General features: G+C 35.5%; 2 protein-coding genes across 2 annotated transcripts; both read left to right on the top strand.

Annotated features, from left to right (window-relative positions):
• On the top strand, positions 1-9,096 carry LOC101895873 (putative inorganic phosphate cotransporter). The gene is made up of 4 exons (XM_005176521.4): positions 1-158; positions 7,207-7,343; positions 7,413-8,486; positions 8,556-9,096. The coding sequence occupies exons 1-4, from the start codon at positions 134-136 to the stop codon at positions 8,760-8,762; spliced, it is 1,443 nt and encodes a 480-aa protein (XP_005176578.2). The 5' UTR covers positions 1-133; the 3' UTR covers positions 8,763-9,096.
• Positions 9,097-15,389: 6,293 nt separating this feature from the next.
• On the top strand, positions 15,390-20,972 carry LOC131803891 (putative inorganic phosphate cotransporter). Its single transcript, XM_059125750.1, has 4 exons — positions 15,390-15,517; positions 19,376-19,512; positions 19,577-20,650; positions 20,715-20,972. Exons 1-4 carry the CDS (start codon positions 15,466-15,468, stop codon positions 20,955-20,957), a joined length of 1,506 nt encoding a protein of 501 aa, XP_058981733.1. The 5' UTR covers positions 15,390-15,465; the 3' UTR covers positions 20,958-20,972.
• The last annotated feature ends 2,474 nt before the right edge of the window (positions 20,973-23,446 follow it).

Here is a 23,446-nt window from a genome sequence, read left to right as displayed (position 1 = left end):
CGTATCGGTCGTATGCATCGGACATTGGCATATTTCTGATCGGGGAAAATGCTAGAGAAAAAAATCTAAAAAATAATAATAAAAGAAAAAAACTTCAGTGCAAAAAAATTATAATAAACAGAGAAGCAGAAAAATGACGATCGTCGAAGTTGATAAAGGTATAAAATAATTTACAAAGCTGAATAAATAATGTGGAAAATAATCTAGTCGTGGAAACGTGTATTTGCATAAAATGAAAATAAACGGAAAATGTGTGTGCGGGTATTTATAATTATTCGTATATTGTATCAGTGGTGTGTTAAAGAGTACAAATTTGGGAAGCCAAAATGGGAATGTTTTTTTTCACAAAGTTTCCTTATCCACCTACGATGCTGCCCTTCGTGATTCTAATCAAACAAGCGCAAAAACTCTCAATTCCATGGAAATGAAACGATTTTTGAAGATAGTAAAAAACTAAACTCGAATAAAAGAATTTTATCAACAACGATGGGTAAAGCTTGTTACTTCTCCATGACCTTCAAAAAAGTATTCAGACCTTATTTTTCATGAAATTTGCACTCTCGTTTCTACTGATCCAGATTCAAAATTATTGTCAAAGAAATTCGCTTACGTCGTTGTTGTGGTGGCATCTATCTATGTACAAAAACCAGTAAGGAAAGTCTTAAAGTCGGGCGGTGCCGACTTTATGATACCCTACACAACTTTGCTAATTTAGTAGAGCTCCGCATAACAATTAAAAGTTTTTGTGGGAGAATTCAATCATACACGATATGATTATAATTATAATTTAAAGTTCAATGGACTAAATATGCCGAAGCATTTGTATCTTTTAAAAATCGGAAATCGGATAAAAACATATATATAAATCTGAACCGATCTCGATAAAATTTGGCAAAGATATTTCTGAGCTGTATTTGATATATATCCCTGAATATCGTTGTTACGGAGTGCATATTACGGCTGTGGGTAACAAATACAACAAATCGGATGAACGATATATATGGGAACTATAGCTATATCTGAACCGATCTTCACCAAATTTAGCATACTAGCTTCTAGACTCAATTCGGTCGTAAGTGCCAAATTTCATCCCATTTGGGCAAATATAAGACGTTTGGTGCACAATAAAATGTAAATCGGACAAAGTTATATATGGGACCTATATCCAAACCTGAACCGATCTCGATAAAATTTAGCAAATGTATTTCTGAGCTGTTTGATATATTTCCCCAAATATTGTTGTTATAACGTGCATATTACGGCTGCGGAGGACAAAAATAACAAATCGGATGAACAATATATATGGGAGCTATAGCTATATCTGAGCCGATTTCGATCAAATTTGGCATACTTATTTTCTGATCTTACGTGCAAAATTCCATACTATTCGGACTGATATTACACGTTTGGTGCACAATAAAAGGCACGAAGATATATATGGGAGCAATATCTAAATTTTGACCGATTATCTCCAATTTCAATAGGATTCGTCCTTGGGCAAATGATTTGTGCAAAATTTCTTCTGGATATGGCAATAAATGCGAACTGTACTTTGTTTACAAAATACATGGACAGACGGACGGACGGACATGCATAAATCGACTCAGAATGTGATTCTATGCAGATCATCAAAAGGAACTATGGGTCCATCTCGTTTCCTTTTGCCTATTACAAACAAATGCACAAAGACATAATACCCTGACCACCTTGTGGTGTAGGGTATAAATAGTAGTGAAATAACTGGCTGAAAAACTGACTGACCAAGAAATTTTGCACGAGGGTCTGTCATGGTTTGATAAGGTCGGTTTTTGGAAATTCGTACTAGAAAGATACGAAAAGTACTAAAATGTTCTAAATATTTAATACTTTGTATTGGTCAAAAGAAAATTTGGAATGAGAGTCACTAATGAAGTGCGGATAAATGTACCAAGGGATTTTGAAAATTCGAACTCTTCGTTTACGAAATGTTCTAAAATAATACCAAAGTTCTAATATGACACTATTTGGTATTATGTGAACTGATATAGCTAAAACCTTGAAATTTGGTATGAGGATCAGGGTTGGAAAGTAAGTTTTAAACCAACTGTGTGAAAAGTATTAAATGGTATTTAATTTGGAGAGATAGGGAGAAAAAGAAATTTTATACGGTGATCCCTATTGGTAGTGGAGTTGTGTTAAGGAGGTGATTTTGAAAATGGAAAAGGGGACGAAAACTCGGTGAGATAAAAAAGAAAAACTGCAACAAAGTCAACCTCATATTTTTTATATCTTTTTTTAATTTTTTGAATGAAAGCAAAAGATGTCGGAAATAGCATCAAATTTTAGAAAAAGTTTAGATTTGTTCGATTTGGAATTTGATACGAATTATGGCCCTAAAACGGCCAATGAAACCGTCACACGTTGCTAGAATGTTGCTCTGCGGTATTTTTACCCATTCCCGGCGAAGCTCTTGCTTGAGGTGATCGACACTTTGAATTTTTTTAGTGCCAACCTTGCTTTCCAAAAAAATCCAGCCACAATACTACAACGGATTGGTATCCGGAGATTTTGCTGGCCATTGTGAAATGAAGCGAGGAACCTCATTTTGTAACCATTCTTGGGTGGGGCATCCTGAGTGCAAAGGTACTGAGTCCTGTTGGAATGTCCAAGGTCTGCGGGCAAAATGTTAACATGCCCAAGGCTTTAATTCACCCTACAGACAATTTTCGTGATAATATTCGGCATTTTTTCTGATGCCACGGTCGATTAATACGAGCGGAGAGCGACCATCGGCTGTTATGGCAGCCAACAACATCAACATGGCCGGCGCTTGAGTTCTGGTGGCCAACCGAAGGTGCACATTTGCAGCTGACCTCTTTGGCAAGTAAACACGATCATTGTGTTTGTTTACAAACTGCTGGACAACGAATGTTTTTTCAAAACCAAATTCGGCAGTTCACTACTTTCGGCTAAGCGAAGCTAAGAAACTCTTTAGCTCTTTTGAGTCTTCTTTCTTTCAGTTGCGGTGTAAGTTCTTGCACTTTTTGGAACTTCAATGGCTTCACCCCGAGCTAATTTTCAATATTTGCTGAATGGAATATTGCGATATGTTAAGCTCATGAGCCATTTTTCGACCACTGCGACGCAGGTTTCGATCAAGTCGCTTCTTTACTTTTCGAACAATTTCTGCTGATGTTGCTTTTTTCTTTCGCCCACTTCTTTGACGTCGGGCTACGCTACCAGTATCACGGTAACGAGCGATTGTAAGAGACACAAAAGATTCATTCACATTTAAATGCTGGAGTGCTACAACGATAGCCACTTGTGTTTTTTTTTTTTAATTTTTTTCTGGAAAATTCTCACGAAAGCACTTGTAAACAATATAATGAGCTGTCACCGAAATAATTTTAACAACTGTCGGACGAATGGCAAAGAAATGACAGCAGTCTGAAGTTGGTTGCAGTTTTTTCATCTCAGCCTGCAGATAGATTGATAGAAGATTTACAGATTTTTTCTGAGAAGATCAGCGATCTTCTGTATTAATTCAATATTGATAAAATATTGAGATTTTCTACAAGAAGATCTACAAATAGATGTTTTTTCCTTATAAATATAAGTTTTGGTCTATTTTCTTTGTGTGGAATATTTTCAATATTTAGCAGCCAGTATGCATTTGGATTCATAACAGTTTCAAATATATACCATCGCCCCATATCTACCACACGCAAGTTATCAGTTCTATTCGTAAATATTTCTTTAATTGATTCAATGAATTATAATCCGATAACAACAAGTAAAACACCTGAAAAATGTTCGCATGTTTCATACAAGTGACCAATTAGGACGTCAGAGATTAGCGGAACAAGCGTACACAAGCCATTATAAATGTGATAAAGATAAAATATCTTTTGACTAAAACTTTAATCGGTTTTCAGCTGTTCCGCCGAAAAATTCGCGTGTATCACAGATAAATATTATAACTAAATGCTATGAGGGTATGTAAAGCAAGGTAAACGCACTATTCAAGTCGTGTCGCACACATTTGTTTACAAATGTTTATTGTTTTTATCGATAACGTCGATTGCCAATTGAACGTCAGTTGGTGTCGAGATAACACAACTGGTAAATAAACATAAAAAAATGAAAATAAAAATAAAAACTGTTCGTTATTTATGGTATGTTTGATTTGATGAAAGTGATTGCGATTGTTATTTATGGGTTTAAAGAACAATATAAAGAAGGGTTCTTTCGCATGACAAAATGTAAACATATCTTAAACAACCTTGCGATTGCCAAAATCCATCCCATTTGGTCTAATCTTATACATTTGGTGAACAATACACTTAAAATCGTACGAAGATATATACCAATTGGAATCGATCTCGATAAAATTTGGCAGAGATATTTCTATGCTGTATCTGATATCTGACACCAAATATTGGGCCAAAAAAAAATTATTTTGTGGAAAATTGCATCTCAATCAGACAATAAATGCAACCTGTACTTTGTTTGCAAACAAATATGGACAGACGTACGATTATAGATAAATCGATTCAGAATGAAGATGTATGTTACAAACATATGCACAAAGACGTAATACTCTGTACCACAGCGTGGGGTCGAGTATTATTACAGCGATTTGAAACTAGTACCATTCAGTACTTTTCGAACAAAATCAACACCAGAAGACTCAATATAAAATTTTGGGATTCCAGCCGTCTACCTTCATGCAATACCCAATTTAGTACCACTTAGTACTTTTCGAACACTTATCCTAACCATAGACACGATTATAAAATTATAGGGCACATTTTCAAAACCACCTCCATATCTCAATTCCCAATAACAACAGATAACTCAATATCAGATTTGAGAATTCCAACCTTATGCCTTCAGCCAATACCAAATTTAGTACCATTAACAACTATTCGTACGAATATAGGACGCATTTCCAAACCAACGCCAAATCTCAAACACCGATAACATCAGTAATCTTCACATCAAATTTTAGAATTTTATCTCTATCCCTTTACCCAATGCCAAGCATAGTACCCTTCAGTACTTTTCGTACAATTACAGTACACATTTCCAAGCCACCGCCAAATCTTAAACGTAGATTCCCTCGAAAATCATATATTATCTAATTTCAGAATTTTATGTCCAAAACCAATTATGTATGTATATAATACCAAATATAGTACCATTCAATACTTGTTGTACAATCATGGTATACATTTACGAAATCAACTCCATATGCCGAAGCTACACAGCGAAACTAATGCCAAATTTCAGATTTTAAGCTTTATCTGTTTACCCAATATCAAATTGTACCAAATATAGTACCATCTAGTACTTTTCGTCTACTTTTTCACAAAATTCCAAATAGTACGTAAATCCCTGCCATGAGACGGCGCAACTCAATCCCGTACCCAAGTACCAAATTTAGTAAAATTTAGTACGTAATTTCAAAACCAACTCCAAATCTCAACTTTGCACACTAACACTGATCGTAAAATCTAATTTCAGATTTCATGCAGTATCCGTTCACACAACAGCAGATTTGATACCATTTAGTACCTTTCGTATACTTGCTGAACGATTTTCCAACCCCAATTTTTTATCCACCCCTGCCAATTATCAGTGACCCCAATACCATCATTTAGATTGGTTGGAATTGGTCACCTTTGGCACGAATTATGGCCTTTAAACCGACAATGAATCCGTCACACGCTGCCCGAATGTTGCTCTGCGGTATATTGACCCATTCTCGGCGAAGCGCTTGCTTGAGGTGATCGACACTTTGGTATTTTTTAATGCTCATTCTTAGGTTGCGCGTGCTGAGTGCGTTGGTCCTGAGTCCTGTTGGAATGTTAAAGGTCTGCGGCCAATGAATGTTTTCTCATCGGAGAAAACCAAATTCGGCAGTTCATCACAAGTCTTTAGCTCTTTCGAGTCAATTTTCTTTTCGTCGCGGTGTAAGTTCTTGCACTTTTTGGAATTGGGAATTTCAATGGCTTTACCCCGAGCTCATTTTTCAGTATTTGCCGTATGAAATATTGAGATGTGTTCAGCTCACGGGCCATTTTTTGGCCACTACGACGCGGGTTTCGATCAAGTCGCTCCTTTACTTTTCGAACCATTTTTGCTGATGTTGCTCTTTTCTTCTAGTATTACGAAAACGAGACACAAAAGATTTATTCACATTTAAATGCTGGAGTGCTCTAATGATAGCCACTTGCGATTTTCCAGCCAAATATAAAGAAATCACACTATCACGCTTGAATTCCATCACGAATAACTTTTTTTCTGAAAAAAAAAAACAATATGAAGAGCTGTCACTGGAATAATTTTAACAGCTGTCGGACGAGTGGCTTAAAAATGGCATAAATCTTCCGATTAGGGATTTGAATTTAAGTGGCTAATATCAGCCCAAATGTACTGAATTTTGGCACTTCCGACGGAATTCAGCCCAGAAGCAGATACTTCAAATTTTAGTGAAAATCGGTTCAGATATAGCTATAGCTTCCATACATATGTTTCATCCGATTTGATGTTAAAGTCGCTCACATGCGTAATATGCACTCCACAAAAATTATATTTTATACCGGACATCAGATACAGCTCGAAAATACTTCTGCCGAATTTTATCGAGATCTGTTCAGATTTTTGCTTTTGTTATGACTTCATCCAATTTTACGTTTATTGTCCACCATATATGTAATCTCAGCCCAAATTGGATAGATTTTTTCATATTCAAACGAATTTTTCCATTTGGTTAAACTCGGTCCGGCATATCTATTGCTCCAATAAATATTTTTTAGTTTAATTCTTATCGAGTCATATCAAGCATTATACAGCAATGTTATTTGGTTGAAAATCGATTCAGAATTAGATTTAGTTTCCAAACTGTGACTACTCTAAAGCCATGATACGCATTGAAATAAGGTTCATAGTTGGTACGATCAACTTCACATAAATTCCCAATATAAACCCTACTAAATACTCATAGTGGTGTAGGGGTAGCATATAGTTAACCCCGCCCGACTTATGAACTTTCCTTACTGGTTTTCTTTTTATTTATGGCCTTTGGAAGGTATTGTCATATGACTCATTAAAGATCAGACGAAAGTCCTGCTAAGCGCTTTGTATAAATAGGCTATTTGGGACTTACCATGGGCACAGTATATGTGCTGTTATTAATCACATTAATATCTGTTTCAATTTCAGGACCCACATTGGGCATGCGTCACGTGCAGGCACTTTTGATATTCTTGAATATTGTGGTGGTCTACATCAGTCGTTTAAATATCGGCGTGGCTGTGGTGGCTATGACAAATGCAGAAACAACAAATCCCAATTTTGCGGTAAGTATATTTATAATTTAGATAATTATTTATTTTATTAACAAAAATGTTTTCTTTTTTTTTTCGTAGGAATTCGATTGGAATGAAAAAGAAATCTCCTATATTCTATCCAGTTTCTATTGGGGTTACGTTTTCACTCAGTTCCCGGGTGGAGCATTATGTAAACTCTTCGGTGCCAAATTAACGATGGGTCTATCAACGTTTTTCTCTGCTGTTCTGAGTGCAGCAACACCGGCTGCAGTCACCTGGGGTGGATGGCAAGCGTTCTGTGCAATTCGTGTGATACAGGGTCTCTTTCAGGGTATGTTATTCCCCTGCATACACGAACATTTGGCCAAGTGGTCCCCGCTACAGGAACGGAATCGTTTGGGTGCCTTAAGTCATACTGGCATTGAATGTGGTACAGTTTTGGCAATGGCCATTACAGGTCTAATTGCTGAAGGGCCACTGGGTTGGCCGGGTATTTCATATGTTTCAGCTGGTCTGTGCTTTGCATGGTGCATATTTTGGTTTATATTCTCCGATAATAATGCCACCGAATCACGTTTCATAAAAGAGACGGAAAAGAATTACATTGAATCATCAATGGAACATGCCGAAGATTTCCACAAGAAAAAGATTCCAATACCATGGAAGGCTATATTCCTGTCGATACCCTTCAATGCCCTCTTGGTGGCCCGTTGTGCCGAGGGTTGGGGTCTGGCAACGTTGCAGGCTCAAATTCCCTCCTATTTGCATGGTGTATTGGGCATGGAAATAAAATCAAATGCCTTATACTCGGCCTTGCCCTTCCTGGCCATGTGGGCAATGTCGTATGTCTATGTTTTGACGGCAGATATTTTGCAGCGCAAAAAGATTCTAACATTGTCGGCCATTAGAAAAATCATAAATAGCTGTGCATTTTGGATACCGGCAGTTGGTCTAATTGCAATTGGTTTCTTGGATGAGGGCAAGAAAACGTTGGCCATAGTTCTGATGACCATAAGCGTGGGAGTGAATAGTGGAGCCACAATCGGCAGTTCTTTGAATACCATTGATTTGTCGCCAAATCATGCTGGTATTTTGATGGGCATTGTCAATACCATTGCCAATTTTATGCCTTTGATATCACCGCTGGTGGTGGGAGTGATTGTCACAGATTCGGTAAGTGGAATTTATGGATATTTCTTGAATTCGAAGTACTATTAATTTAATTTTATTCTCTTATTTTAGAGCAATCGCACCGAATGGCAGGTTGTTTTTGCCATTTCATCAATAATCTTCTTTGTAGGAAATTTGATATACATTATATGGGGCACAGCCGTTGCCCAACCCTGGGATGCTGAAGATTTCCTTTTGCCCAAAGATGCGGAGACATCGTCTAATTATGAAACCACCAAAACTCCAGCCATAGAAAATAGTAAAGGATCATCGAAATAAATTAATCGACAACAATAACCATTAGTTTATAAGTAGTTGTAATTTTGTACAGAACTTATTTTATATTGTAAAAATAAAGTTAAAGTTAAATTTATATATTTACATATTTCATCGAGGTTAAAAAAATGCAGAAATATTCGAAAGTAAATTTCTGAAAGTGCATGTTCATTGAGTCCATCTACATATATAAAAGACTATCTACATATAAAAAAGATGGAAATATTTGTACGTTTGATTGTTTGCTTGTAGTTTATAGACTAAAGAAACTAAACATTTTCCACATATACTACAGCATCACCTGAAAGTAACATAGGCTATATAAATTTTAGAAATTCCGCTTGGAACTAGAGATATAGCATCAGAATCGGAGGTTCTTTAAACATGTAGATTTTGTATGCACATATCTATTGATCGATTACAGATACAGTCTTTAAATTTGGAATGCGTAACGGAATATGGTACGAAAATAAATTTGCCGAATTTGAGATGAAAAAACTACAACCAATTTCAGACTCCTGTCATTTCTAAGATACTCGTCCAACAGCTGTTAAAATTATTCCAGTGACAGCTCGTTATATTGTTAACAAGCGTACAAAAGCATTTTGGTGAGAATTTACCAGAAAAAAAGTTATTTCTGATGGAAATCAAGCATGATAGTGTGATTTCTTTATATTTGGCTGGAAAACCAAAAGTGGCTATCGTTATAGCACTCCAGCATTTAAATGTGAATAAATCTTTTGTGTCTCGTACCATCGCTCGTTACCGTGATACTGGTAGCGTAGCCCGACGCCAAGGAAGTAGACGAAAGAAAACAGCATCATCAGCAGAAACGGTATGTTAAGTAGAGAAACCCGCATCTCAGTGGCCGGAAAATGGCTCGTGAGCTGAACATATCGCAATATTTCATTCGGCAAATATTGAAATGCCAAAAAGTACAAGAACTTACATCGCAACGCAAAGAAAATAGACTCAAAAGAGCTAAAGAGTTGCTTCGCTTGGCCGAAAGTGGTGAACTGCCGAATTTGGTTTCCAACAACCAAACAAAGAAATTAATCGTGTTTACTTTCCAAAGAGGTGAGCTGAAAATGTTCACCTTCGCTTGGCCACCAGAACTGAAGCGCCGGCCATGGTGATGGTGTGGGCCGCCATAAAAGCCAATGGTCGCTCTCCGCTCACTCCGTTTGTGACTCCTCGAAATACTCATGTCAGACCCAACAAAGTATATATATATACTATATATATATATATATATATATATATATATATATATACATATATATATATATATATATATATATATATATATATATATATATATATATATATATATATATATATATATATATATATTCTCGATCAGGGTAAAATTCTAAGTCGATTTAGCGATGTCCGTCTGTCTGTCTGTTGTAATCACGCTATGAATTGAGATAGAAGGCTACATGGGAGGGAGAAGGCTAAATGGGCCATGTAGGTCCACGTTTTCATATAGCCCCCATATAACGGTACCTCCCGATATTCGGTATTTTGATGATTTTAGCGACATTATTCACCGGAATTGTTTCAAATTGGGTATTTGAAGATCGAAATGGATACTACACCCTAAGACAGAAAGTTGTCATTGCAGGTCCACGTCTTCATATAGCCCCCATATACCAATATTTGGTATTTTGACGATTTTAGGTACAATACCCACCGAAATTGTTTCAGATGTGGTATTTAAAGTTCGTAATGGATACTACAGCCTGTGTCAGAAAATTGTCTATGCAGGTCCAGGTTTTCGCACAGCTCCGATATAACGGTACCTCCCTATATACGATATTTTGATGATTTTATCTACATTATTCACCGTTTATTTCAAGTTTCGAATTTGAATATGGTAATGGCTTATGACAAACAATGCATTTATAGATCCCAATATAACGGCTTTATTTGGTATTTTTAAAATTTTAACAGAAGTTTTTAAGGATTTTATTTTTTTAAAATTTCTAAATTCATTCCAAATGGTGGAGAATATTCATAGTTCGGCCCGGCTGAACTTACTGTTTTTTAACTGGTTTTATCTCAGCCTGTATTTTTCACTACTCTATAGCGATGTTATTTGGTAGAGAGGTACAAATGACTCCGTCAAATTTGATGGAAATCAATTCAGATTTGGATATACATCCCATATATTATTTTCCTCTGATTCCAAATTATAACTTCTCCAAAGCTTTAATACTCATTCAAAAAGGGTTCATAGCTTGTATGATCTACTTCAACGTTATTTTGTTACTGGTACCTCTACTAAATATGTACAGATGTGTTGGGTATTGTAAAGTCGGTCCCGTCCAAATTTTTGACCTTTCTTTACTGGTTTATTTGAGTCCAAAAGTACAGAAAAATGGATCGATGGAACCCCCTTGAATGCACATACACGTTATAATATATCATTACATTATTCAATTTTATGATCATACTAGCTGAACCCGGTGCGCTTCGCTACCCCTTTTGATTTTATATGCATTCAAAATTTTATTTACGAATATATGTTGGATAAAGAAAAACAAATTTAAAAATTAAAAAAAAAAATATTGCACTAATTTAATGCGTTAATAAACAAAATCATTACAAAAGCAGTAACATGACATGAATACACGAAGGGTTTGTCCTTTGGATTTATTTATTTCATAGCAAATACCAAGCGTGCAGGAAACTGCAATTTTTTTAAGTAGAGTGGCATTTCCATTGCAATTAGTGAATTCGAGATAGCAACATACTTCGCCGTAATAAGCGTATTTCAAATAAATTGTTATGTTGTTTTTTAGTGTTAGCCTAAGGCGTTGTGGGTCAATGGTTCTTATTAAAATCATATCCCAATCTGATCCGACTTAAATATAATTTTAAAAAAATTTATTTTACACCAAACTCCGCCACACCTTTCATATTTCATTGAAATTGGTGCGTCAAATATGTGAAATCCGCCGAGAATATATATATATATATGGGAGCTATATCCAAATCTTAACTAATTTCCAATTAATTTATCACATTTATTATTATAACCAAATTCCGCCACACATTCTGAATTTCATTGGAATCGGTCATATATATCGTGTTTGGTGCATAATATGTATGAAATCGGCCGAAATATATATGTTAGCTATATCCAAACCTCAACTGATTTCAATATAATTTGGCAATTTTTGCTGGTGCCAGATTTTGTCCCTCTCGCTTTGGGTGCATCAAATATGTGAAATCGGCTGAGTATATATATGGGAGCTATAATCACATCTGAGCGTATTTGAATATAATTTGTCAAATTTATTTTTGTACCAAATTTAGCCACTCATGCCGAATTTCATTGGAATCGGAAATACGTATCGTGTTTTGTGCATCAAATATGTGAAATCGGCGGAAAATATATATGGGAGCTATATCCAAATCTGAACCGATTTTAATATAATTTGACTAATTTATTTTCTAATCAAAATCCCGTTACATATTCCAAATTTCTTTGGAATCGAACATACATATCGTGTATGGTGCATAAAATACATGAAATCGGTCGAAAATATATATGAGAGCTATATCCAAATCTGAACCGATTTTAATATAATTTGACAAATGTATATTTGTTTTAATTTCCGCTACACATTCCAAATTTCATTGAAATTAGAGATACATACAAATTAGAGATACAAAAATATATATGGGAGCTATATCCAAATCTGAACCGATTTCAATTTAATTTGACAAATTCATTTTGGCTCCTAATTCCGTTACTTATTTTAAATTTCATTACAATTGGAAATACATGTCGTGTTTGGTCCACCAAATACATGAAATCGGCCGAAAATGTATATGGGAGCTATATCCAAATCTGAACCGATTTCAATATAATTTGGGAAATCAATTTTTTAGATAAAATCTATCACACGTTTCGAATTTCATTAAAATTGGGGATACATAGCGTGTTTGGTGCATCAAATGCTTGAAATCGGCCGAAAATATATATGTGGGAGCTATATCCAAATCTGAACCGATTTCAATATAATTTGACAAATTTATTTTCTGATTAAATCCCGTCACACATTCCAAATTTCATTGGAATCGAACATTCATATTGTGTTTGAGGCATCAAATGAACGAAATCGGTCGAAAATATATGTGGGAGCTATATCCAAATCTGAACCGATTACAATATAATTTGGCAAACTTATTTTTGTTCCAAATTCCGTTACGTATTCCAAATTTGGAGACTGTATCTTCAACCAATCAATAGATATGTGCATATAAAATCTAAATTTTTGGGAGGTACCTCCGATTCTGATGCTATATCTCCAGTTCCAAGTAGAAATTCAAAAATGTATATAGCCTATGTTACTTTCAGGCGATGTTGCAGTATATATGGAAATTTTCAGGAAAATCTATTCAGCGGTTTTCGAGTCCATAAATTACAAACAAACAAACAAACAAACAAACAAACAAACATACAAACATTTTCCTCTTTTATAGATATAGATGTCAATCCTGTTTAATTAAAATATATATTAAATAAATTAATGTGAGAAGATGTGGGCCAAGAATTGGACTGGTTTATATTAAAAAAACAAAAAAACAATTAAAAAAACATTAAGTTCGGCTAGGCCGAACTTTTAATACCCTCCACCTACAGGTAAAAAAAAACATTTTTATATAAAAGTATCTAAATTCAAATGTGTTCCACTTTTAACTAAAAAATACCAGTAAGACCGTTTGGATAATGCTGTTAAACTTAAAACTAGTAAAAACCAGTAAAGAAAGTCCTAGAGTCGGGCGGGACCGACTTTATGACACCCTACACCACTTTGCTAATTTAGTAGAGCTACACATAACAATTAAAAGTTTTTTATGGGAGAAATCAATCATACACGCTATGATTATAATTATAATTTAAAGTTCAAAAATCTAAATATGCCGAAGCATTTGTATCTTTTAAATTCGGACTTGTGTTTCCCATTTAGTGCAAAATTAATTTGAAATCAGATAAAGATATATATGGGAGCTATGTATATCAAAATCTGACCCGTCTCGATAAAATTTGTCAAAAATATTTCTGAGCTGCAATTGATATATTTCCCTGAATATCGTTGTTACGGAGTGCATATTACGTCTGTGGGTAATAAATATAACAAATCGGATGAACAATATATATGGAAGCTATAGCTATATCTGAACCGATCTTCACCAAATTTGACATACTAGATTCTAGATTCAATTCGGACGTATGTGCCAAATTCCATCCCAATTCGACAAATATTAGACGTTTGGTGCACAATTAAAGGTAAGTCGGACGAAGTTAGGTATGGGAGCAATATCTAAATCTAAATCTCGATAAAATTTAGCAAAGGTATTTCTGAGCTGAGTTTGATATATTTCCCCAACTATTGTTGTTACAGAGTGCATAGTACGGCTGCGGAGGACAAAAATAACAAATCGGATGAACAATATATGTGGGAGCTATAGCTATATCTGAACCGATTTCGATTAAATTTGACATACTTATTTTGAGGCCTAATTTGGTTGTATGTAAAAAATTCCATACTATTCGGGCTGATATTACACGTTTGGTGTACAATAAAAGGCAAATCGTAAGAAGATATATATGGGAGCTATATCTAATTTTTTACCGATTATCTCTAACTTCAATAGCGTTTGTCCTTGGGCCAAACAAATGTTGTTTGGAAAATTCCATCTGAATCGGGTAATAAATGCGACCTGCATTTTGTTCACAAGAATACATGGACAGACGGACTGACATGAATAAATCAACTCAAAATGTGATTCTATGGAGATCCTCAAAAGTAACTATGGGTCTATCTCGTTTCCTTCTCTATGTTATAAACGAATGCACAAAGACATAATACCCTTGCCACTATGTGGTGTAGGGTATAAACATTAAGTTCGACCGGGCCGAACTTTTAATACCCTCCACCTTAGGGTAAGGGAAACATTTGTCCTCAAATACCAATCAAAATATCATAAAAATACCGAATATCGGGAGTTGCCGCTGTATGAGGCTATACAAAAACGCGGACCTACACATACAATGTTTCGCCAACGCCAACCAATGTTAACCCATTAGGACCCACAAATACCAATTTTTAGAAAAATGCTAAATGGGAGCTATACTAAAACGTGGATCCATACATACAATGTTTCCCCACCAGAGCTAGAACCCATTATGACCAACAAATACCAATTGTTAGACAAATTCGTGGAAAAATGTGGCAAAAATCATCAAAATACCGATTATCGGGAGGTACCGTTATATGGGGGCTATACCAAAACGTGGACCTATACATACAATACTTCGCCATACGAACTAGGACCCGTTATGACCTACAAATACCAATTTTCAGAAAAATCCGTGAAAAAATGTGGCAAAAATCATCAAAATACCGAATATCGGGAGGTACCGTTATATGGGGACTATACCAAAACATGGACCTATATATCTCATTTTCAATACCAACCGTCCTAGATACATTATTCGTTGAACATATTCCGAGTTAGCGTTAAAATTTTGTTGTACAGTGTTACAAAATTGTTTACCAATCAAAATATGTATACTGTATATCAAGTATTAACATTTTTACATTTATCCGACCAGATCACATCTAAATCAACGTAGTACTGATACAGACGTGTTTTAAAGTGGCGTTTCAGCATTTTTTAACCAACGATGACAATAAATAAAAAATCTATTGAAGCGACGCCAGTTAAAATTAAGAAAGGTACAAGTAGCTCGTGAAATAACAATAATTTCTTATATAAATATTATATAAATGACAATATTAAATTAATAATGGTCAAAATGCCAATAAATGTATTAATCGAAAGTGGCAAAGTGTGATAAAATGTGATTAAATTAACAAAAAAAAAAAAAAAAAAAAAAAATACATATTCATATCTGTTATTAATATTGCAGTATAAGAATTCAAATTGTCGTTGTGCTCGTAAAAAATATATATCTTAAACGCCAAGTTAACGACGTCTGAAAAGCAAAAAGTTTCAATAAAATTAATTCGATTCTCTGCAAGCAAAACTTATGATTTATATATTCGTATCTCACGGAGGTTTTATTCTATCCACTATAAGACAAGCCTAAAAATTTACAAGTTAAACAGTTTTATAAATAACGTAAATATTTGTAATTAACTGAAAATGATTATAAAATAAAATTTTCATCAACTCTTACCGCACAAACAAACCGGATTTAAGTGCGTCAATGGTTAATTTGGCATTAATATATCAAAATTTATTTGATCTGGTAACTGACCCAGTATTTAAGGTATATATTGTATTACAATGTGTAATGGAAGTTTTGTGAAAACAACGCACGTGTGGTCAGAGTAGAGTATTATAACTAGTTAGACTCTCTGCGTTAGGGACACATTTGCTATATGTCGGACGTTGTATATATTTGTATATCCTCCATTATAGCAGCTGCTCATCGAAATAATTTTTTTAAATCGAATCGAAGATAAAAGAAGTGAGAAATAGCTATAGTTGGGCGAGGCCGACCATGTTATACCCTACAACACTACAATATGTTAGATGCATCTTTATGTCCAAATCCTGTTGGAAGATTTCGCTTTTGAAATCATATCACGGAGCACTGCCCAGATATTATTTTCCCTGTCCTTAACTCTCTCCTTAGGCGTGTCGATTGTCTTCAATTTTGTGATCAGGATTTTTTTGTTTTTGGTTCATTTGAACCCTTAAATATTTTGCGATCATCTCCAAAAGTAAGAGGCATCTCAGTTTCTCGAAAATTTGGACTCATCTATATGATTTGCTTGTCTACGATGTTTGGTTATATTCGTCAACGAAATCAGCATAAAAAGCAAGAAGTTCGCATTTTTGTGTATTTTGGATATCGGTTATTTTCAGCGTTTCGGTGGAATGGAAATGTTGGTATTTATACCCTACAACACTATGTGTTGGGTGTATTATTTGATTGGGCCAAAAATTATGTAACACCTCGAAATATTGGTTTCCCACATAGGAAAGTTTATATGGATCTTCCTATCTCGCCGAGCTAAGTCGATCTAGCTATGTATGTCCGTCCGTCTGTCTGTCTGTCCATATTAATTTGTAATCACTCTACAGGTCGCAATTATGGCCCGAAATTTAAAATGTAGGTGGGTTTAAGGTCAGTATAGAACCCTATTTCTTTTGGAGATGATCGCATAATATTTAGGGGTTGAAATGGACCAAAAACTGAAAAATGACCTGATTTGGCAGTTGCTCTACAGGTCACAGTTATAGACCAATCGAAGCGAAAGTTAGCATGGGGCTGGAGCTTTGGGCTGGGCAGAAGCCTTCCAATTTTGATGGTCATCGGGTAATATTTAGTGGGTGAAATAGACCATAGCATTTGTGATTGTTAGGCCCTTCAATGATGTCCGCAATATATTTAGGGTTAAATTGGACCAAAAACAGAATAATTTTCCTGATTACTGAATTGAAACCAATCGACACAGAATTTTGCATGAGAAGAGAGGTAAGGACAGAAAAAAGTCTAGCATTTTGGATGGCCATTAGATTATATTTAGCTGTAAAATGGAGCACAACAACTAATAGCTCGGCGGAGTGCATAAATATTGGGCTAATGTTTCTGGTCGAAAGGCTAAGGGTAATATCTGGGCAGTGCTCCGTGGCATAATTTCAAAAGCGAAATCTTCCAAAATGGACTTGGACATAAGGGGGCTTCTACCATATTGTAGCGTTGTAGGGTATTACACGGTCGGCCCCGCACGATTATAGCCTTTGCTTACTTGATTTTTTTATAATTTATTGAATGAAAGTAAAAAATGTCGAAAATGGCATCAAATTTCAGAATAAGTTTAAATTGGTTCGAATTGATTACCTTTGGTACGAATTATGGCCTTCAAACGGCAAATAAAACCGAAGCGCTTGCTTGAGGTGATCGATACTTTGGTATTTTTTAGTGCCAACCTTGCTTTCCAAAATACTCCAGACACAATAGTCCAACGGAATAGTATCCGGAGATTTTGGTGGCCATTGTGCGCTGGAAATAAAGCGAGGAACCGCGAGGGAGGCGCGTGCAGGGTGCGATGGTGCCGAGTCCTGTTGGAATGTCCAAGGTCTGCGGCCAAAATGTTTGAGTGCCCAAGGCTTTAATATACCCTCCAGAATATTTTCGCCATATTTATTCTGATGCAGCGGTCGATTAATACGAGCGGAGAGCGACCATCGGCTGTTATGACAGCCCACACTATCACCACTCGGCCAAGCGAAGCAACTCTTTAGCTCTTTTGAGTCTATTTTCTTTCCGTAGCGGTGTAAGTTCTTGCACTTTTTGGAATTTCTATGACTTTACTCAATTACTCATTTCTCAATATTTGTCGAATGGAATATTGCGATATGTTCAGCTCACGAGCCATTTTTCGGACACTGCGATGCAGGTTTGGATCAAGTCGTTTTATACTTTTCGAATCATTTCTGCTGATATTGCTGTTTCCTTCCGTCCACTTCCTTGGCGTCGCACAACGCTACCAGTATCACGGTAACGAGCGAGCAGTCATTGGTATAATTTTAACAGTTGTCGGACGAGTGGCTTGGAAATGAGCGCAGTCTGAATTTGGTTGCAGTTTTTTCATCTCACCGTGTATATATACTATGCTCCCCCACCGAAGCTAAAGCCCATTACGAAATACAAATACCCTTTTCAGACAAATTCATTTAGAAATGTGGCAAAAATAAAAAAAAACACCGAATATCGGGAGGTACCGTTATATGGCGACTAATGAACTGATATATCTCATGTTCAATACCAACCATCCTAGACACAATACAAATTGTTCCGACAAATTTTAAAGCTCTACGTCATGTTACACAAATTTAATATACCCTATACTACAGCATAAAACAGAAAAGGGGCCACGTAGGTCCACCTCTTCGTATAGACCCCATATAACGGAACCCCGATATTCGAAATTTTGATGATTTTTGCGACATTACTTACCAGAATTATTTTAAATTTGGTATTTGAAGTTCGTAATGGATACTGAAGCCTATGGCAGAAAATTGTCTGTGCAGGTCCACGTTTTATAACCCCCCTTGGTACCTCCCTGTATTCGGTATTTTGATGATTTTTGCTACATTATAAACAGATTTTTTTTAAGTTTCGCATTTGAATATTGTAATAATAGCTTGTGACAAAAGTTGCCTATGCAGGTCCATGTCGTCGTATATACCCTAATATACGGCTACATTCGGTATTTTTAAGATTTTAACAGAATTTATAATGGATTTTATTTTAATTTTTTTAAAATTGTTGAATTCGTACCAAAAGGTGGACGGTATTCAAAGTTCGGCCTGGCCGAACTTACAGCTTCGTTACTTGTTTTAACTTAAAATGTTATTTTTAAAAAATAAGTAGATTTCTTATTTTTTCTTATACGACGACAATCGGAGGATGTTGTAATATGCATTCTTGAACGTTATTAACGCAGTTGAATGCGACTACCTGTATTCTTATACAATGGCTGTATCAGGAACATACATTAAGCATATATTCTTACTTCTTCCTAAATTGTACTTGATCCTTTTAAATCTTTTTTTAGGCTCCATCCTTGGCATGAGACATGTGCAGAGTTTCCTGCTTTTCTTTAATGTCACCTCGATATATTGCAGTCGCCTTAACATCGGTGTAGCTGTGGTGGCGATGACCAATTCAGCAACAGCAAATCCAGATTTTCCTGTAAGTAAAAAAAAAATCACCTAAATATTATTATAAAAATAATTAAGAACTTCTATTCTCATAGGAATTCGAATGGAGCGAGAAGGAAATCTCCTATATTATATCGAGTTTCTTTTGGGGCTATGTATGCACACAATTCCCCGGCGGCTATCTTTGTAAGAAATTCGGAGCAAAGTTGGTAATGAGTGTTGCCACTTGTATTTCAGCATTACTGAGTGCTGCCACACCATGGTCGGTGGGCTGGGGAAGTTGGCGTATTTTATGTTTCATTCGAATCGTGCAAGGTCTGGCTCAAGGTGTCATTTTTCCCTGTGTCTATGAACACTTAGCCAAGTGGGTGCCGCTGAAGGAACGTAATCGTTTGGGAGCATTTGCATTATCGGGTTCTGACTGTGGTACCATATTGGCAATGGCCGTGAGCGGTATTATTGCCAAAGGTCAATGGGGTTGGCCTGGTATATATTATGTATCGGCAGGTATATGTTTTGCATGGTGTGTTATTTGGTTGATATTTGGTGAAAATAATCCCAATGAGTCGAAGTATATTGGGTCGCAAGAGAGGAATTTTATTGCCGCCGAAATGGCTCACAGTGAGGGTTACCATAAAAAGAAGATACCATTTCCATGGAAAGCTGTTTTAACGTCAACACCGTTTTATGTTCTGATATTGGCAAGATCATGCCAAAATTGGGGTCTGTCCACAATTCATGCGCAAATACCCTCATATCTTAGTGGTGTCCTGAATATGGACATAAAAGCGAATGGTTTGTATTCCTCGCTGCCCTTCATTGCCATGTGGGTGATGAGCTATGTATATCTTTCACTGGCGGATATATTGCAGAGTAAGACTAGTATAAGTTTAACATCATTGCGTAGACTTTTCAATAGCTTGGGAAGTTGGTTGCCGGCATTGGGTCTGGTGATTATTGGCTTTTTAGATGAACATCAAAAAATATGGGCCATTGTTCTGATGACCCTGATTGTGGCGCTGAACAGTGGTAACATTATTGGAAGTGCCCTAAATATGATTGATTTGGCGCCCAATCATGCTGGTATCATGATGTCCCTGGTGAATGCGGTATCCAATATTACACCGTTTATATCGCCGCTGATTGTGGGTGTAGTTGTCACAGATGTGGTAAGTTGTGGCTATTTTATAAGTGAAAATTCCATTGAGGATTTATTTGTGATTTTACTTCCAGACAAATCGCACTTTGTGGCAAATTGTGTTTATCATCGCTGCTGCCATATTTTTCTTTGGCAATTTGCTATATATTCTCCTTGGAACAGCTGAAACCCAGCCATGGAATGCAGAAGACTATCTTCAAGAGAAATGTGGCAAACGAAGTCACATTCATGGATATGATAATAACATTGAAATATTAGAAATACAAGTGAAGAGTTTTGATGCGAAAGATAGCAATTTTAAGTCTGTAAAAAAATAATATAAGTTTATGTTAATTATCAATATAATTTTATTACTTAAAATTTTGAGTTTTGGTTATTTCACACGAATTTTGGCCAACTTGAAAAAAGTTAATGTGTTTGCCACCGAATTTCTACAATTTATGAAAGGCTTTCTAATTCAATTAATGGAATTGTTTCTACACCATTGGAGGTTTTCTATTTACGGAGTACCTTAAATATATTTTCAAGATATTTTTACAGAACAATTTTTAATAGAAAGACCTTTTGATTATTATTCAACAACCGTTAAAGGGCCAATATAAGATTTTCAGTTGAATTAATCAAGAAACTATTCGAGATGTTCTATTTACTTATATAAAAGCATATGAGAATGTCAAAAAAAAAAGTTTTTCCATTGAATACCTAATAAAGACATTCAAGATATAAAAATTCCTTTGCTTAAAGAGAACTAGAAAATGGCATATTTATAGAAAAACTTTTCCCAAAAGCCTTTGATATGAAATAAGAACAGGATAAGATAATACATTTAAATACGTTTATATCAGAAAACGTGACACCTTAAAAATAAATTTTAAATTTTGCTGTTTGTGGTATAATATATTCCATTATTACGCACCATCTAATTTTGGGGTTGGGATGTGCAAAGTCTGAGGATACATTTGTGTTTTAATTGGGGATTAGCAAGTACGCGCTACTTAGTCAGCGAAATGTTCTCTTTTACATTTTAGGTTCGTTCCAAAAGTTCGTGATATACCTTTTTATATCCTCCTGCATTCTATGTAGGGTATATTAGCTATGTCATTCCGTTTGAAACTCCTCGAAATACTCACGATAGACCCTAAAATGTATATATATTCTGGATCAGCGTAAATACTATGTCGATTAAGGGATGTCCGCATGTGTGTCTGTTTGTCTATCTGTTGTAATCACGCTATCTTTCGAACCATATCGCATTGTTCTGTCCAGAACCATATCTACTTTTCCATGTGAAAGCGGTAGAAACCAAACCTCATCATCAAATTTTAGAGTTTCAATTCCAAATTTCGCACTTTTCATACAATTTTAATCCAAAAACACCTCTACATTTCAATTCCTAATATCAAAACCTACAGCAATACAAAATTTCAGGATTCTAGCCCCATCCCTTCGTCTAATACCAAATTTTGTACCATTCAGTACTTTTTGTACATTTATACTACACACTTCCAAAACCACATCCAATTCAAGATACCAACAGAGACCGTTACATAAAATTTTGGGATTGCAGCTCTATTCATTCACCCAATATACAAATTAGGACCATTTTGTACCTTTAAAATATTATAGTACATAATTCCAAAACCATCTCCATATCTTTACCACAGACACTGGTAGTGTTCTCTATATTAAATTTCGGGATTCCGGCTCTATCCCTTTACCCAATTTAGTAGCACTTGGTACTTTTCGTGCAGTAAAAGTACACATTTCTAAAACGACCTCCATATCTTAACCGCAGACACTAAAAGTGACATCTATATGAAATTTAAGGATTTTAAGCTTTATTCCATCTCCAAATAACAAATGTAGTACCAGTTGTACTTTTCGCCATATAGGACACCGCCATATCTCCAACACAGATACCATTACAAATTTGAACATTAAATTCCAGGATTTTATCATGATCCCTTCACCCAATATTAAATATTGTACCAATCAGTACTTTTCGTACAATTATAGTGCACATTGTCGAAACCAGCTCCATATGTCTAGATAACACGTCAACAGCAACCCTAATACCAAATTTAACATTTCAAACACTATCTGCTCACTCAATACCAAATTGTACCAAATATAGTATTATTTAGTACTTTTCGTGCACTTGAAGTACACATTTCCAAGACCACCCCTTTATCACCAAACCTACCACCAATACAAAATTTCTACTTCATCCGGCTCACACTTCACAGCTCACACACTTAGTAAATATATCCAAAACTACCCTCATATATATAATTTACATTCCATCCTTGACTCTGAAACCAAATTTTTATTAAATTTTTCATTCCGTTTCTAACACCTCAAACTATTGGTTTTAGGCCACACAAAGTATATATACAAGTATTCATGATATAAATAAAATTCTAAGTCGATTTAACGATGTCCGCCTGTCTCTTGAAATCACGATGCAGCCACATTATTTGATGTAGAGCTTTACAATTTGGAACCATGGTTTGCTTTATGTCTAGGATGGTTGGTATTGAAAATGAGATATATCGGTCCACGTTTTGGGATGGCCCACATGTAACGGTACCTTCCGATATTCGGCATTTTTATAGTTTTAGCCACATATTTCCACCAAATTGTCTACAAACTGGTATTTGTAGTTCGATATGGGTCCTAGCTCTAGTGGCTGAACATTTTACATATAGGTCCACGCTTTAGTATAACCACTATATAACGATACCTCCCGACACACGGTATTTTTATGGTTTTAGCAATATTTTTGCACGGATTTGTCTAAAAATTG

The sequence above is a fragment of the Musca domestica genome, unplaced genomic scaffold (assembly GCF_030504385.1).
Source record: "Musca domestica strain aabys unplaced genomic scaffold, Musca_domestica.polishedcontigs.V.1.1 35, whole genome shotgun sequence".
Lineage (NCBI taxonomy): Eukaryota > Metazoa > Arthropoda > Insecta > Diptera > Muscidae > Musca > Musca domestica.
Note: the sequence above shows the minus strand (reverse complement) of the source record. Positions and strands in the feature narration are given on the sequence as shown.